Below are 16,545 nucleotides of genomic sequence, written 5' to 3'. Positions count from 1 at the left end.
AAAAAAAAAAAAAAAAAAAAAAAAAAAAAAACCCTTATAGGATAACTGAATATTATGGCTATAGTTTGGAAGTTTGTTGCGGATAACGTTATCTCTTACCTTTTCTTCTTCTCCTTATTATTATTTTTATTTTCAATGCTTAACTTCCAGGAAGAGTTATCTGTAAGTGGTTCAGGAACTATTGTGATTCGGTCTCCCAGGGGATCTAATGCATCTACTCAATTTCATAATGAAAACAATCCGGTAGAATTTTCTTAAATATAATGATGCTCTTGATCGTATTGAGCTTTGCTATGCACATTTGGTTATGAAATCAACGATGTGATGCAGTCTGGAAGTGCACAAGCATGTTTTGAGGACACATCCCTTTGTGGTACTATTGTTATGCGTGGTGAACGTGATGATTCTGATTCTCCTCGGACTCCTAAATCCAGATTGGGAATTCAAGAAAAAACTTCAAGTTTGTCTCCTGAAGATAGTGCATTTAACCTTGCGGAGGTGGCTTTTAACTCTACTGATTTGTGTTCTCATCATTATTCAATGTAGCTCTTACTGTTGGTTTTATTATATTGCTACTAATTTTATATTCAGTCGGGTTGATTTAATTAGTTGTAGGCCAAAACATGCGTTTTTAAGATTGACATGAGTATTCTTTTGTTATCCTGGTAAGGGCAAATAGGTGGAGGTTGGATTTAAACATGGCAAGTATCTTCCCTTTTTAAATGCATCTTTTTGGTAATTTTTGTTGAAGTTCTGAGATCATGTATTTACGATCGCAATCCTTACTCATTTAATTTAGCATTTTGGTTTTATAGTAGAATTTAAATGTATCTCCTTAAAAAAAAATAATTCTGTTTGTTCCTTGCTAGCACACAAATCAAAAATATGCTCCAGTGCTGTACAGTGACTAATTATGACCTGTTTGATGACTGTAGGCAAAGGCTGCAATTCAAGCAGCAGGATTGAAGAGAGCTAATGCAAGGGAAAGATCAGCTCGCCCTATACACAGCGACAGGAAGGAAAATAGAAGAACAGAGCAAACAGTGAGTAGCTCTGACTCTTCGAGGTACATCTAAGTAATTGCCAAAATAAATTTTGCTCCTCTGAATGTCGGTCTGTGCCTGATGTCAATATTTTTCAGGCATTCTCATGAATTCTTTGATGCACCAAGAGCATTGCCAAAACCTTCTCTATCAAGTGATAATGAAGAATTTGCAAAAATAGCCTCGGGTTCTGCACCTTTATCGATGTTGTTTATGCCATCCTTGAAAGAGGTAAGAGCTGATTGGAGTTCATAAGTTTATTGCATTGAATTATGTACATCCAATATCTTGCTGATATAATAATTTTTCTGCATTAGTAATATCTGCGACAGCTTCATGATACTTTTGTGAAGTGTGTTCCATCTTGTTATGCTCTCTTTCCTGTTTTTTGAATTATCCTTTGTCTACTACGTCTTTGGTAGAGCTTATCTACTCTAAATTGGTTTTACTTCCAATTAAAATAAGAGATTTATTGAGAAATTTGAGTTTCTCATCTCTCAACTATTAGCTTCTTCTTACTTTCACCAACATCCTATCTCATTTTCCGTTTGACGTCTTGTGGTCCAAACTGCCACAACATTTTGTGAAGCATTTCAAGTCTTTCCTGGCCATGTTTAATGACGACACTGATTTCTCTCCTACTTTTATTTATTTTCTTGACAATTGGTTATTCCACGTCTTAAAAAACTTGCACATATTACTTATTGCCATATGTAAACTAAATTCATGTATTTCTTTCTTATCTGACCTTGGCTTTCTCTCTTCTTTCATAATAGCAAGCTGTTGGGTAGTTCGGCTTTTTACTAACACATCATTCACATACACTTCCATGTTCTTATCGACCTACAGCTTGTTCACTAGGCTCTGGTATAATCAGAGTGTAGCACCTCTCTTTATGGGCCTCCCTGCATTGACTTTTTCTTAGTCTCAACCATGCCCCCTGTCTACTTTTGTTCTTTTTAAGGTGTTACGTGCGGTTGGTTGTGAAAGATCCAAGGATTTTCACAAGCTGTAGGGCTTTCTTCTTCTTGTCTTCTAAATGTTGGGCCACTCCCATCTAAACTTGGCATCCTTGCAGCAAAAGACGGAATTCAACCTCGATAGCCTACTTTGGTCCACTGATGAATTTTCCAATTCCTTAACACATCATTAGAGATATTGGCTAATAGTTGAGGTCAGAGGCCAATTTTGAAGCAGTATTCTTTAACAGTTGGCCCGTGGTTAAGGGCCAAGAATTTCTCACATAGGGTGCTTCCTGCAAGGAGGGAGGAAAGTGAATTATAACTTTCTTTTTCCTGCTTCTACCTTTAGCCCACTTCCTGATGGTATTGAACTATTGCCTTTTGGCCTGTCATATGAATGCCGCCTTTTCATTCTCCATTTCAGCCCTCGCCATGCATTGATTGGAATCATCTCCTATGCTGCCAATGTATCCAGTAAAATTCTCCTCCTATGCTGCCAATGTATCCGATACTACCTGTCCTTTCCCATCGCTTTTTGTTCTATTGAGCTGAAGTGTTCGTGAAGAGAATTGGTCATGCACTCAGACACTAGCTCCACTGTCTTCTCCAGCGACCTGCTATCTTCTCTCATGTTTGTGTCAGCAGTTGTTACATAGAGGATTGGATCCTAGCGATTCTCCTCCAGTATCTTCACCTCAACCATTTCCAGGCGTCAAACTGCTCTGTGATACAATGAGAGAGCTGTTCTAAATTTGATTTACTTCCAGTATATCAACAGAAATACAATGTTTGGAGGAGAAAGTGAGTCTTCCGTCTCTCCATACTAGCTACTTCTTACCTTGGCATCCAATCTCCCTCCTTCCCTTATGATCAGATTTGCAGCTCCTTAAAAAACTTGTAAATTTTACCTTTCCCCACGCTAGCTTACTGACTTCATGACAAGGTTACTTATCCAACTTGGACTCTCTCTTCTTTCATCTTCCTATTACTTGGATATACAAATTTAACCCTGGGTCTCTCAATACCCTCATCCCTAGATAGGCCTTTTATGGTGCATTTATTATAGCACACGAGCTTTTGATTTGATTCCTTAGCAAATTGTTCTGTCAGAGTGATAACCAACGTGCACAATATTTTTTCTGTTTATTCAACGACATTTATTTTCTGAGTACAAATGTGCTGAAAAGTGTAACCTCCTCTTACATGTCATCTCAGGTAGTTGCAGATGATTCGGAAGGATCACCTTCTCGTACCGTAATTAATGCACTTATAAATATGGAACGCGTAAAACCTGGATCATGTGAAGTTCTTGTTACCAAGTTGCTCCAGAAATTGGCCAGGTTTGTTAGTTCTTTCATTTTCTTAATCCCTCCCATGTCGCGCTATGTTAAGTTCTCATAATTAACTTCGAGAAACATCTCTGCAGTTCTGAGGAATCTTCACTGAAAAATTTACAAGACTTGGCCACTCGCTTATTCAACAAGACAAAGACAGTTCCTGAAGATACACAAGATGTCGCCGATTCTGATAGCAGCAAAAAGCAATCGAACAAGGAACTTCATTCAAATTCTAATTTGAGCTCGCTTGCTAGATTTTTACTCTCCAGGTTTGTTTTATGGTAATTGTCATTCCTTTTTTGATCCAGTGGTAGGAAAATATTTGGTTCTACGCAAATAGATTGATGCACTGTTTTCGTCTGTGCTATTTATTAGACTAGGGAATCTTCAGCTCATCCGTCACCCATTTCCTTTAGCCTCGCCCGTATTCAGCCACTTGTTTACGTATTTGATTTGCACACCATAGAAAAATTGGGAGTATTCATATGAAGTTCTTGTAGAGTGACTAATAAAACATCTGTAGAGTGACTAATAAAACATCATCAGGACAGACTAAAAATGCTTTACATTAGAAAATCAGGGGATAAAAATAGCAGATTTGAAAGTTAAAACGGAGCATCAAACATTGTTTCTGGTTACTGCCAAATGGGCTTGAGCTAAACTGCATGGCTTTGTGAATCAGATGGCAAGGTCAGGTATCAAGGGATCTGAGTCCAGCTTGAATGGGAGAAAGGTTGTGTATTTGTTTGATATTTTTTATTCTTGACAGTGCATTATTTGAGTTGATGTACATACGTGGTTGTAAGAAATGGTGTATTAATTATTAATCTTGTGATTTTTGCTTATGAAATTTTTGTTTTGTTAGCAGCATTTCACATTTCTTTGAATATGGGTGCTTGCTATTCATTGCATTCACATTTGTAATACTGATATGAATAATTTGCTCTATTGAAATGCTGTGAATAGTGGAGAGTTAAATCAAGGACATTTTCATCCACGTCGATATCGACCTCAACATTTCGAAGCATGCATATATATTGCATGGTTCTATTAGTCCCGTAATTTTAAAATTTTCCAATTGTCCTTGATTTGTTTTTTTTTTAATTTTGGTTTATGGTAATAATTTAACATAGCGGAAGACAACTGATGAAGTTTAAATTAACATTGATCATATATTGAACATCACACAACATCCATGTAAACACCTGAATATATATTTTACATTAAAAATCTAGACTACTACATTGAATCATCCAAATACTTTGTACAAAAAAAAGCTAAAATCTTCATCGCTTGGTAGATTCATTAGCAGAATCGACAAGAACATCATTAACTTTCTTTGAACTTAACATGCCAATACAGCTTCAAACCTCTGTGTTCTATCTAATACAACTAATGCTTTTTGTCCTTTAGAATGCAGAATTACCAGCACTTTTATCTCATCATAGATTCAGATGTGGGTACCTTGCAGCAAGCTTGCTCAAACATAGCTCACATGTAATATTACAAATATTTGTTCTGTAGCTACCTATTTTCGACTCCCAGTAGATGGGGGCTTGGCGAGAGTCAGCTTCCGAAATGCAGCGTGCAAAATCATGCCTGCAAACGTTTCAAACGAAAAGAATTAGTGATGAAGAACTCTATTACATAGCATAGAAATGTTTCGGAGTCACCTGTATACCCAATACCGAGTGCACAGAAAATTGCCATTTGAAAGTTGGAAAATAAAAGGATGATAACAGTCACTGCAAAATATTATACTAGTTCAGTATTTGGAAGAAAAAAAGGATTATATAAGATGATTACTGATGTAATGAACTAACAATAGCAGCTCAAACAATTGTGGATCATGCATGTAATTTACTAAGTTTTGAAATAAATCTCAAAGGCTTCCAAATAACGTATGCAAAACTTTTACAAGATCAGATGCAGATATAACAGCTCAAGCCCATCGCTGGTAGATATTGTCCTCTTAGGGTTTTTCGTTTTAGGCTTCCCCTTAAGGTTTCTACACTCATATAAAGAATGCTTCGTCCACACTCTTATAAAGAATGTTTCGTTCTCATCCCCAATCGATATGCGATCTCACAATCCACTCCTCTTCGGGGCCAGCATCCTTGCTGGCCTCTCCAATCGATAAGGGATCTCACATTCCACCCCCTTCGGAGCCCAACGTCCTCGTTGGCACACCGCTCGGTGTCCACCCCCTTTGGGGCATAACGTCCTTGCCGACACACCACTCGGTAACTAGCTCTTATACCATCTATAAGAGTCCAAGCCCACCGCTAGCGGATATTATCCTCTTTGGGCTTTCCCTTTCGAACTTCCCCTCAAGGTTTTTAAAACGCGTTGCTAGGAAAAGGTTTCCACACTCTTATAAAAAATGCTTCGTTCTCCTCCTCAATCAATGTAGGGTCTCACATGCTGCCTACCCCGCCAACACATTAGCTCAATTTCTCAGAATACGGGACAATTGAGCTAATATTATCAGTCATCTTAAAACGATAGATAGCCTTAGGCTTGTAATCTTAACCAAATGAAACAGTCAAAACAAGAACTACGATAGATAGCCATAGGCATTATACATGTTTGAAGAGAAGACTTGGGAGGAACTTCTCAGATGTGTATATGCAAAGTCCTACTTAAAAACGTTAAAACTCACCACACTGAGCAACGCGAACCAAACACTGCCAAACAACTGGATATTTGTCTAATCCCCACCTGTTGCAACAAAACTTAACAACGTCCCAAAGTGCCATACATGATATCAACCCAAGAAGGGCAACAGGCATCTGGTACCTGAAATCATCCACAACAAAATTTAAACATAAGAAAAACATGACCAGGTGATAGTGTTCGAGTTTAATGACCAACAAAAGCAACAGTGGCTATCTCTGTTCAGTCAAACCACTTGAATCCACAAAAGGAAAACGTAAGAAGAAACTGCAAGTGCCTGATAGTTTCATCTAATCCAACCATTTCGAATAGCTCAAAGCCAATCCACAATTTCTAATGCACAGAATTTACACTGGGATTGGCATTCGAGTAGGCTTCAACAATCCAATCAAACAACTAAAGCCATCACCGTATCTAAACAAAATGCTTTTAACAAACCGATTAGTTCACAGCTTCCACTGTTCTCCTCTTCATGAAAAACCAAACAGAACCCAATACGCAACCCCCATGAAATCAACAACTTCAAGAACATAATGTACACCCAAGCAATAACGAGAGAGAGAGAGAAGAACATACAGCGTGCAGACAAAGAAGAGAACAAACAGGGACGCGTAATTGCGAGCATAGCGTTTAGCATTCTCATGGGCTCTTAGACGAGCTTGAGCCGGCGAAGAAGGAAACGAGTACGACTCAAAAGACCCAATAAACCCAGAAGTCCAGGAGGGGGTTGGCCCAGAAAAATCCGCAGCAGAGAGCTTGGCAAAGGGGTTAAGGGTGAAAATGGAGAGAAGGGTCACGATTCGAGAGAAAAGGGAGATGAAGAAACCAGTAGCTAAAGGGGTGGTGGGGGCGGAGGTAGATGTGATGGGGGCAGCAGCGGCGGCAGCGGCGGAGGAATGACGGTGGACGTCAGAGGTGCGCTGATCGATAATTTCAAGGTAGCCGGAATCGCGGAGCCATGAATCGAAAGCACCGTCAGGGACGCTGAGGGAAAGTGGATTGGGTGAGAAACTCATTCGTAATCGAAGCAACAAAATCAAGGGATTCAGAATCAGAAGAGACAATTTGACAAAGTGGGTTATATATAAAGGGGAATTGAAATGGCCTTGTGATTGAAGATTGTTGGTTCCAGATTCTTGTTTTATTCTGTTGTGTTGCAGATTGATGGAGGTGTCTCATGATTTCTCCTCCGTCTCGCCAATCAAATAATCAACGCCACGGTTCAGATTCCCGGCGGGCCCGGCATCCGGGTTATTGGGTTCTTCTTTTGACTACAAAAATACTATTTTTTTCAATAATATTCTTAAATTCGATTGCTTGGCCCCTCTTTTGGAATCATAATTTTGAAGTGCACCATTTTGAAGTCCTGAGAACAACTAAAAAATATATATATCCTATTGGATTTGTATCTTATAGGAAAGTTCGTCAACTTTGGCATAGTTCATATGGTTTGGCCATTGATCGATTCGAATTCGAATTCTCTCACGACATATGTCAATTCAATCTTTCTTGATTGAAATTTTATATCTCAGATTCTAAATATACTTGCACTTTTTTCCTTTCTGAGAGGAGATCGATCAATTGGGTAGCTTTAGCTTGCCTGAGTCAATAAATCCGTGAATCTTTCGTTTGGTTGCTGGTGAGTCATTTCTAACTCTCTTTTGGTTTTACTTTGATCGGGGTGTTATAATTTTCTATTCTTAAAAAAAAAAAAGCATTGTCGATATCACTTCAAAATTTCAAGATAGATTTGTCAAGCTGTGTGAATCATCACTGGCTCCGAACATCACCAAGTTTTCTCGTTTGATCAAATGGTCATATTGATCATTCTCGTGGAAAAGTTAACAGACAAATGCTACCAATTGGCTGCACTAATTATTGTTCATATTTCAAGGCTTTATAGATCCTTCGCACAGAAAGCGAATGGAAAATTCTAATCCAAAACTTCACAATCTTTGGAATGGCAAGCAACAGGAGCATCCTACAAGGCTGCAAAATCATGGATCTTAAGTCACCGCTTGAGTTGCCTCCTACTCAAACCAGGAGCTCTCTTTGGAATGTACACCTTGTAGTTAACCTGAAATGAATATTTGCAGATCCGTTCCAAGTTCTTAACAAAACTAGTACAATTATACTCCCTGCTGAATATATAAATTTAGTCAGTACTCAATATTCTCACCTGCACCATTTCACCACCCCGCTTTACCGACATTGTTTTCTGTTCGAACTGTGAGCCTTCACCACTCTCGTGTCTGGAATCGTTCAAGAGACTTTCTCCTGAAATAGAATTAAGGGAAGAAGAAGATGATGGCTTGTGAGCTGAAGATCCGAAACCATCACCAATGTTTTGAACATCATTGTTCCTCATCTGGGTCTGAGTTTGAGTGGTTTCACCGTCGCCCATGTCGGATTTAGATGGCTTTGTTTGGATAGATTCCTGAGAGGCAGATGCCTGCTCGGTAAGAGAATCAACATTCGACTCGGGCTTCAAAGCTGCAATAACCAAATTGCTTCTGTTAGTTGTTGGACAAATATCTGCATCTGCCATATGGCAAATACTATCATTTACAACCTCCTGGTCTACTGACGAAATATGCTGCTTCAGTTCATTCATATCATTGCTTCCATTGGAAATCTTACCCAGGTGCTGTGAAGAATAGACAGGATCATACGTAGATGCAACGGCCGAGTCCATTTCATCGGTAGATTTAACACCATTTTCAATTATCATTGAATTTACAGCGTTCCCTCCACCTTGTCTAGAGAACCTGTGACCATTTATCCCAGCCTCATCCCTAGGGGAAGTCACGTGAACCAACTTAGAGACAGGGGAGTCCAGTTGCTTCGCATCATTACTATTGTCGACTTCGTAATTAGCAGGAGTTTCCACATTCCTTGGGAGCACCCGTTTGTACTTTCTTAAGTTTTCCAAAGCCCTCTGTCTTAAAATCGACTCTAAGTCGATACAGTTTGTGTCGTCGGTGTTTACAGAACAACCATTCTTTCTTTCATATAAAGGATGGTCATGAGTTGATCCTCCATGGTTATTGTTGCTTCCTTCATTTTGAACTCCATCATCCTTCACAACTATAGAGTTTCTATTGTCAGTTATAATCACTGGTGCCTCTTCAGATATAAGATTATCTAATTCTCTATTACTCATCCCATCATTTCTGTTTATATCCCCAAAAGAAGGGTGGTCATGATCAGGTTGATGCGTGACGTTTTCTTGTAGTTCATTCCCATCAAACGTCTCTAATTTATCTTCCTCTCCAACTACAACGATTACAGATCTTAGTCGTCTAAAGTTATTTTCAACATAACAGACATTCTCAACCTCATTCTGATGATCACTACCTTCACTACATAAAGAGCATGGCGAATGACTCTTTGACCAATACCGACTCCTTTCAATCTTCCCCATATTTTCTTTCCTCTTTCTAGACCTGCCCTTACGCCTATCGATTTCCCTCTCATTGCTGGTTGTACTCCCATCTCCACAAGTCGAGCAGCTCAAAGAGTCACTACTTGTGGCACGAACACTCGCATCTCGTTTACGCTTCTTTTTATTGCTCTTCTTCATCTCACAACACTCGTCTCTCTTTGAATGCTTCCTCTTTCTGGGATGAGGGGAGTAATCCCTTCTTTGACGGTCATGAGATCGCTTCTTGGCTCTCTTTTTAGCATTCTTACGCATCTTGGATCGAGATCTTCCCACTTTTTCGTCATCCTCCGTGCTAGAAGAAGACAATGAAGTTGAGCTTTCAGAATCATTGTCAGAGCCAGAGGGAGAATCATGGCGATACCGCATGGACTTCAGTTTCCTACTACTCCTACTCTTTCTCCTACTTCTCTTCATGGTTTGAGCCAAAAAGGTGAAAAGGACGCAAAACAAATTCACATCGGCATCAAAACAAACGTATATGAGGTAAGAGAGGCAAGAGATGGAGAAAACATTCATATTTTAAACCGCAACCACAATACCAATATCACATTTACCAATTGCCAGCGGAAAGCAGAACTAAAAAAGTGAAAGACGAAGAAGAAGCTCATACACAAAAACTCAAAATTCAAGCATACAAATCGACCAAGCAAAGATTTCCCAGATATGTTCGTGAATTCATAAGCCAAACTACAGCATAATCTTAGAACATTACCCGTGTGTGTGTGTGTGTGTGTGAGAGAGAGAGAGAGAGAGAGAGGGAGAGTACCTGGGATGAAGAAGTCTTGGAACGCCCCTTCTTGCGAGAAGAGAACTTTCCCATCGGGATTTAACCTGCAATTACCAGGGAGAAGAACGAAAAAACAGATAAAAAGGGGAAAATTGAAAGCAAAAAGAGAAGAATCAAATTGAATGAGGGAATTAGGGTTGGGAAATTAGAAAAGTGAAGGTATTGGAGGTTGATGAAGGGTTTGCTCTGTTTCCGACGGATCTCATCGCAAACTGGAGGAGGTCCGTTTCTCTGTTCGTTGACAACCGCTGTCCTTCACACTCTTTCTCCGTATTCGTGTCCACTTTTTGAATTAATTGTTTTTCTTTTTTAAGTTTTCTTTATAAAAACAATTTAAAATTAAAACTTTTCAAATATTTTTATTTATAAATCAACTCCATAACTCATCTTGTATTGTCATCAGCCTCACAATTTTAAATCACATCTACTAGAAAAAGTTTCTACACCTTCCATAAGAAATTGTTCGATCTCCTCTTCAACTAACGTAGGATCTCATGAGTGGATATAAGACGATGGGTGATAATAGTGGTCACCCTAAGTAGATGGTGGTTGTAAGAGGTGGATATAGGTCAGGTGGTAGACGGTGGTTGTTGGAGGTTGGTGATAGATGGTGGTGGTGGTGGTCACCGGAGGTGGATGGCGGACGGTTGTCCTGTGAGGCAAACAGTAGTAGTGATTGTTGGTGTAGTCATGAAGTGTTAATTTTATATTATCAATAAAATATTACAAAATAGTATCTAAAAAAAGCAATGAATATTTAATTAAGCTACAAGTAGCCATTTCAATCGAATATTTACAATAATGAGATTGTTAGATGAACAAACTCTCCACAATGGTATGATATTATCCATTTTGAGCATAAGCTCTAGTGGCTTTGCTTTGGACTTTCCTAAAATGCTTCATACCAATTAAGATAATATTTTTTTTATTATAAATTCATGATCATTCTCTAAATTAGGAGAAGATTTTCAATAGAAAAAAATCAAAAATCAAAATCAAAACAATCATGTAAGTCGATGAGTAAGCCCACCCTAAAATGAGAAATCATCCGGAATTTTTAATAATCACTGAAAATAATGAACAAGAAGAGTAGAAGAATCAACAGAAAAAGGCATGCCCATCTACATAGCTCAGCATTTACATACTCCAGACATTATTACATTATTTACAAACTCAAGCATTATCATTCAGTAATTATCATGATTCATTATATATAGTAACATGGTAACATCATACCCTAATTATCATCGCTATCACTGATACTAAGTCGAAAATTCAATGTGTCATCCACGATCCTCCCCCTGGTTCAACACAAGTAAAAAATAGTTGAGACTGCAAAAGATTTATACAAGTTTAACCAACTTACAGACATGAGAAATCCACCTTTCAAGAACAAACTTGCCCTCCTTGTATTTCTGGCTCTTCTCATGTGCTGCGTCCTGAATGAAATAATGAGTAACAAACATGTTGACAGAGGTTTGGCAAATTATACATATTGGTAGCCACCCGACAAGGAAGGTTTGCTTACATATTTCCACCCGACAATTTGGCCACATGTGCAACAAAATATGTCAGCTACTGTATGTAGTCCTGAGAGCATCATCCTCTCTTCCAATGCTCCCGAAGAAATGTTTATTCTTTATGAAGAACTCCAAAAGGTAAGTGAATATAATCCATGCTTTGTAATGATAATAACATCGTAAACGATGAACATGACTATTTTGTATGTAACAAAGGGAAGAAAAGAAGCTCGTCTCTCTCCAGATATTGTCTTCTTTGGGCTTCCCCTCAAGATTTTTAAAACGAGTATGTTAGGAGTTTCCTATTATGCTTGCCTGAATTTCCTTTCATAGCAGCCTATACTATACCCATATCTAGTCTCCACCTTATAGTTCAGTCGAGTGCAGTAGTTCTCGAACGAAAGTCAAGCCTACAAGGAATCTCATTTCCCATTTTTTTTGTATAGTTTCTTTCCAATATGGAGTTCTCTCCACTTGCACGCTTAGTAGATAGGCTAATTTGGGTGCTTTTAGTGCTCTACTTGCAAACAAAAGGGGAGGGACTTTTTCTTGTCTGCCTTTGGCTGTTTATCTCTTGGCCAATCCTGTGTTTCATGCCTGCTCTAAGCACATAGAAGTTTACTACCCACTTCATCCATGACCTCGTCATTTGCGGGCTGCTTAACTCCAAAATCTCCAAACTAAAGAAGGACATACATTCATAATCAATCTCGACTGAAAAGAAGAGGGAAGAGGGAGGAGGGAATGACTAAAGCACTACTAAAGGATAAAGGAAATCGATTGAGAAACTTGCATGGGACCGGCTATTCACTCATTTTTTTTCTGCTAATGTGCAGCAGCGAGGAACCCACTGGTTGTTGGACTAACCTATGGTGTGTTCCGGCGAAGCACTGGGTTGTTGGTAAGGAGCGTGAGCGGGTGGGGGGGGCTCACACAAGTAAATGAAGGAACTCTGTAGGGCCTTGAAGAAGTGTGGCGCTTCGTCTCGGAACCTTGTGGGGTTAGGAGTAAAGCATCTCGATGTTATGGCTTGATTGTTGATCATATCATACACTTACACTATGAGAAAATCTACTCCTTCCCATCTGGTTTATGTTATTTGGCATTCGACTGATTTCAGTCTTTCACCCGGTGAAGCAGCTAATTCATTTACTCTCCTATAAAGACTCTAGATAAATGAGACTGAACTACTTAACTGACCTGATTTCATTTGATTCTTCTTTTTCGAAAGGTTTAAGGAAGAAAAGAACGTCGGTTCATCTATTTATGAGGAGCTAAATGACTGAATATGTGTCATTCTTATATAAATTATGGTGATGAGGAGTTTGAGACACTAACATAACATCGATTAAGCCCTTATGAATCAAAGCCAATATCAATTCTAAGTCTTAGTTTTTAGCTACCTAAAATCTACATGAATCGAGACTTAAATAATTGACGATCTACAACGTGAACATATAAACTAGTTCAATATGCGGGTCAGTTTTGAGTGCATAGCGACTCAAATTATAAATCAAGATAGAAAACTCACACATGATTGAAGAGGTAAGCTTTTCCCCGGCGGCAATGAAAGGTCTGATCAAATAAGAGCGAAAAAGTTAGACGAAAGAGCTGCTGAAATGTAAAACAGTTACCGAACATTAAACAAAATCTGCGTTAAAAAAAGATGTATACACACCCGAGATGCAAGGTCATCGGCGAGAGCTAACTGTGTATTGCAGAACTTGCATCTGTACGATCGCCCTTCCTTTTCCACAACAAAAACCCTTCCCATCGCTCGTTTTCCGACTCAGCTTCTACACGGAAAGGATAGCGCCGCCGTCTGAAGCAACTACTGCTCCTTAGTAAACAGTAAAAGTAAGCTTGGATTGAGAGAATGTAATACGGAGAAAAAGGAAACCGCCTTTTTCTCTTAAATTCGTCCATATTCCAGTAGACGAAGGACACGAGCACAACCATTGTTGACGTGAAGAAGAAGCTGTAAGATTTGGCCCATTGGACATCCGTTTCGATTCGATGAACAAGGAGATGGGTCGAACATTGGGCCTCTTGTTCTTTCTTTTTTGTAATAAAAAAATTCCATTAAAAGTTAGTTTATAAATTTAAAATAAATGATAAATTATTAAAATGTCATAAAATTTAAATTTTATAATTCCCTCTTGAAATATAAATTAAAATTTAAAAAAAAATAAATTAAATTAACGTAATAATTATTTTTTTAAAAAAATTATTATTGATTTATCTTCAAGTTATAATTTTGATTTTTTTGACTTAAAAAGAAAAAGTGTGAAGACAGCATAAAAGCCGGTTGGTTACCTGACAACCCAACAGCATACAGCTTTAAAGCCGCCTCACGCTCCCAGCCGCCCCCATCTTTTTTAACAACCGCCTTAAAAATAATTAAATTAAAAACAAAAAAAAAAAAATGAGTACACGTGGCAGTGGGAATCATACTCACCCCAGCCCTAGTCTGAAATCTGCGGACGCGTCGCCTAACTGTCTGTCCCTTTCAGACAACTCACCGCCACAACAGCCGGCCTACCAATTTTATCCGTACTTCCACTGACGTGGTCCTAAATGATTGGGCGCCTTTCCCGGATCCAGCACCGCCAAAACACAGCCGCGTTGAGACGGGTTCCACGCCACGCGGATTACAGGTCCCACCCCTGATGCCACCTTCCGACACGTGGACGCATCTCCTTTTGTTCCCCGTTTTAAAATGAAGATTTAGACTCGTTCCCTATTCATATATATATATTTTATAATTAATTAGAACCGAGACATTAAGAAAATATTTAAATAATTTGAGTATATTACAATTTTATTTAAAATAATGTAACGACAGGTGGTGGCGTGGCAGGAATTTACTTTTTTTTCTTTTTATGATTTTTTTTTCTACGATTGGTTGAATATTTAAGTGGCGTATATGCCTGCCGCCTGCAACAATAATTAATATTTTATTTTGTGAAAAAAGTTTTTTAAGTAAAAAATTTGAGCCGTTGGATCAAGAATATCTTGTGGAAACGTGTCGGATAATGACAGTCACCATGGCGATCACGAGGGACGGTCAGATGGGCTCTGTAAAAAAGAGAAACACAGGAGTGCGCCCCCACGCCTACCCATCATGAACCTGCGCGGTGCATTTTCTTTCACTCATTTATTATTTATTTTTTTTAAATATTACCCTCATTTTTATTACTTTAAAATATCGACCAAAATTTAAATTTATTTTAAAAGAGTTATGGGCCCGCCGCCGCCCCCACGACGGCCGACGCGGGATACGGATAATTTATGGAAACACGCAATTTTTTTTTTTTTTTAATAAAAAAAAATCCCAAACGACAAGTCGGCTCTATTGTGATTCGTGCCGGCGACTCCAGATCTGCTGTATTCGTCCGACGTGTCGTTCTCGAGAAAATAGGGGAGAAAAGGAATTTAAATTTTTCGACACAAATAAATAAATAAAATTATCCAAATTTCTCCATTGAAAGTGGAAGGAGGAATTCCTGTTATCTATACAACAACGCAGTTTTTTTTTTCAATCTCATTTTGGGCAGAACATTTCATCAAACCTAAAAATGGATTACGGATATATATTAAATTTGAAAAATTAGATCCTCAGGCAACTTCCACCGCCGGAAGATTCAGGTCAAAATCAAACGGCCGTGATTTTTGTGAATCATCGTCGAAATCAACTACGGATGATGAATCGGAGTCGCTCGCCGATCCGCCGGCAACAGCGACGGTTACAGTCCGGCGAAAGTCGTTCATCTTCTCCGCCTGAGCGAACGCGTCAAAGAAGAAGATTGGACGGGAAATGGCTGGAGGGTGGCTGCCATCGAGGAAGCGAGTGAGGGAAGCATCCGTCGGGGATGGAGCGGAAGAGGAGTCCACGGTGCTGCTCTCGCTGGGACTACTGCAAGCGGATCTACGGAACTTGTTGTTGTTGTTGTCGTCGACGAGATATTCGTTCGGAGTTGGGAAGTTGGTTTTGGCATTAGCGCCTCGGAATTCACGCGCCGCTGAGTCGTAAGCACGTGCAGCTTCCTCCGCCGTGTTGAAGGTGCCAAGCCAAACCCTAGTTTTTTTGCGAGGGTCGCGGATTTCCGCTGCGTAACGACCCCATGGCCTCTTTCTAACACCTCTGTACCGGATCTCAACGGCGGCGGTTGAAGTAGATCGGTCTCCGGCAGCCATTAATCGATTCTGTTTTTGAAATGTAAAGAAATGTGGTTATAGAGAGGAATTGATACGAAATGAAATTCGGATGGGAAATTGGGGAAGGATTTAGGGTTTATATAGGCGGAAGAGAGAGAGAGGGAAAAAAAAAGAGGAGTAATTTTGGAGCGTAGAAGAAGGAGCGTCTGAATCACGCACAAAGCACGTGCCCCATGCAGCCTTTGGAAAAAGAAAATGAAAGGAAGCTTAGGTGATGAATATATTCAAAGCTCAGTCAACGAGGCGTTTGACCGCTCCCTTTCCTTGCCTCCCCGCTCCGCCGTCTCCTCCACTCGGGTGGTGGCGATTAAGTTCCAATTAAAAAATTTTAAATTTAACAGGCTTAAAAATTTTAAAATTAAATTAGGTTAGATTTTTTTTTTTTGTTGAATTTTTGGAAAATGAAAATTTTGTACGGGTAGATGTGTTGCCAATTTTTTTTTTGTCTCAACTTAATTTTACTTTTAAAATTATTATGAATATTAAAATATTTTATATTTATAATCGATATTAGTGATATTCTGTCATTTATGAATGTTTGATATTTGAGTTTTATA

The 16,545-nt window shown here is 39.0% G+C and overlaps 5 protein-coding genes across 9 annotated transcripts in view; 1 reads left to right on the top strand and 4 right to left on the bottom strand.

Moving 5' to 3' along the window:
- LOC111446686 (germinal center kinase 1-like) overlaps positions 1-4,212 on the top strand; it is a 17,811-nt gene extending 13,599 nt beyond the window's left edge. For both annotated transcript variants that reach the window (XM_023085609.1, XM_023085610.1), the window contains 7 exons: positions 151-243; positions 331-498; positions 936-1,066; positions 1,142-1,274; positions 3,221-3,345; positions 3,432-3,611; positions 4,025-4,212. In XM_023085609.1, the coding sequence (XP_022941377.1) occupies positions 151-243; positions 331-498; positions 936-1,066; positions 1,142-1,274; positions 3,221-3,345; positions 3,432-3,611; positions 4,025-4,064 (870 nt within the window). In that variant the 3' untranslated portion in view covers positions 4,065-4,212. The remainder of the gene's footprint in view (positions 1-150; positions 244-330; positions 499-935; positions 1,067-1,141; positions 1,275-3,220; positions 3,346-3,431; positions 3,612-4,024) is intronic.
- A 328-nt stretch (positions 4,213-4,540) lies between these two features.
- On the bottom strand, positions 4,541-7,292 carry LOC111446689 (PRA1 family protein H-like). Of its 2 annotated transcripts, XM_023085614.1 has the most exons (4): positions 6,595-7,283; positions 6,005-6,141; positions 5,016-5,087; positions 4,541-4,941 (listed from the first exon to the last, which is right to left on the bottom strand). In XM_023085614.1, exons 1-4 carry the CDS (start codon positions 7,032-7,034, stop codon positions 4,871-4,873), a joined length of 720 nt encoding a protein of 239 aa, XP_022941382.1. In that variant the 5' UTR covers positions 7,035-7,283; the 3' UTR covers positions 4,541-4,870. The 2 variants fall into 2 exon arrangements, with proteins under 2 accessions (XP_022941382.1, XP_022941383.1); XM_023085615.1 differs by lacking the exon at positions 5,016-5,087 and having other exon boundaries at positions 6,595-7,292.
- A 525-nt stretch (positions 7,293-7,817) lies between these two features.
- On the bottom strand, positions 7,818-10,539 carry LOC111446687 (pre-mRNA-splicing factor CWC22 homolog). Of its 3 annotated transcripts, none has more exons than XM_023085612.1 (3): positions 10,230-10,539; positions 8,198-9,871; positions 7,818-8,095 (listed from the first exon to the last, which is right to left on the bottom strand). In XM_023085612.1, exons 1-3 carry the CDS (start codon positions 10,281-10,283, stop codon positions 8,030-8,032), a joined length of 1,794 nt encoding a protein of 597 aa, XP_022941380.1. In that variant the 5' UTR covers positions 10,284-10,539; the 3' UTR covers positions 7,818-8,029. The 3 variants fall into 3 exon arrangements, with proteins under 3 accessions (XP_022941380.1, XP_022941381.1, XP_022941379.1); XM_023085613.1 differs by lacking the exon at positions 10,230-10,539 and having other exon boundaries at positions 8,198-8,511; positions 8,659-10,223; XM_023085611.1 differs by lacking the exon at positions 10,230-10,539 and having other exon boundaries at positions 8,198-10,223.
- Positions 10,540-11,345: 806 nt separating this feature from the next.
- LOC111446692 (protein yippee-like At5g53940) lies at positions 11,346-13,736 on the bottom strand. The gene is made up of 5 exons (XM_023085619.1): positions 13,449-13,736; positions 13,302-13,345; positions 11,779-11,887; positions 11,634-11,689; positions 11,346-11,551 (listed from the first exon to the last, which is right to left on the bottom strand). The coding sequence occupies exons 1-5, from the start codon at positions 13,542-13,544 to the stop codon at positions 11,488-11,490; spliced, it is 369 nt and encodes a 122-aa protein (XP_022941387.1). The 5' UTR covers positions 13,545-13,736; the 3' UTR covers positions 11,346-11,487.
- Positions 13,737-15,221: 1,485 nt separating this feature from the next.
- LOC111446690 (ethylene-responsive transcription factor 4) lies at positions 15,222-16,057 on the bottom strand. Its single transcript, XM_023085617.1, has one exon. It carries the CDS (start codon positions 15,965-15,967, stop codon positions 15,389-15,391), a length of 579 nt encoding a protein of 192 aa, XP_022941385.1. The 5' UTR covers positions 15,968-16,057; the 3' UTR covers positions 15,222-15,388.
- Positions 16,058-16,545: the final 488 nt, after the last annotated feature.

This window comes from Cucurbita moschata, unplaced genomic scaffold (genome assembly GCF_002738365.1).
Source record: "Cucurbita moschata cultivar Rifu unplaced genomic scaffold, Cmos_1.0 Cmo_Scf00008, whole genome shotgun sequence".
NCBI classification, from domain to species: Eukaryota; Viridiplantae; Streptophyta; class Magnoliopsida; order Cucurbitales; family Cucurbitaceae; genus Cucurbita; species Cucurbita moschata.
The sequence above is the reverse complement of the archived record's forward strand: the minus strand, read 5'-3'. Positions and strand labels throughout refer to the sequence as shown.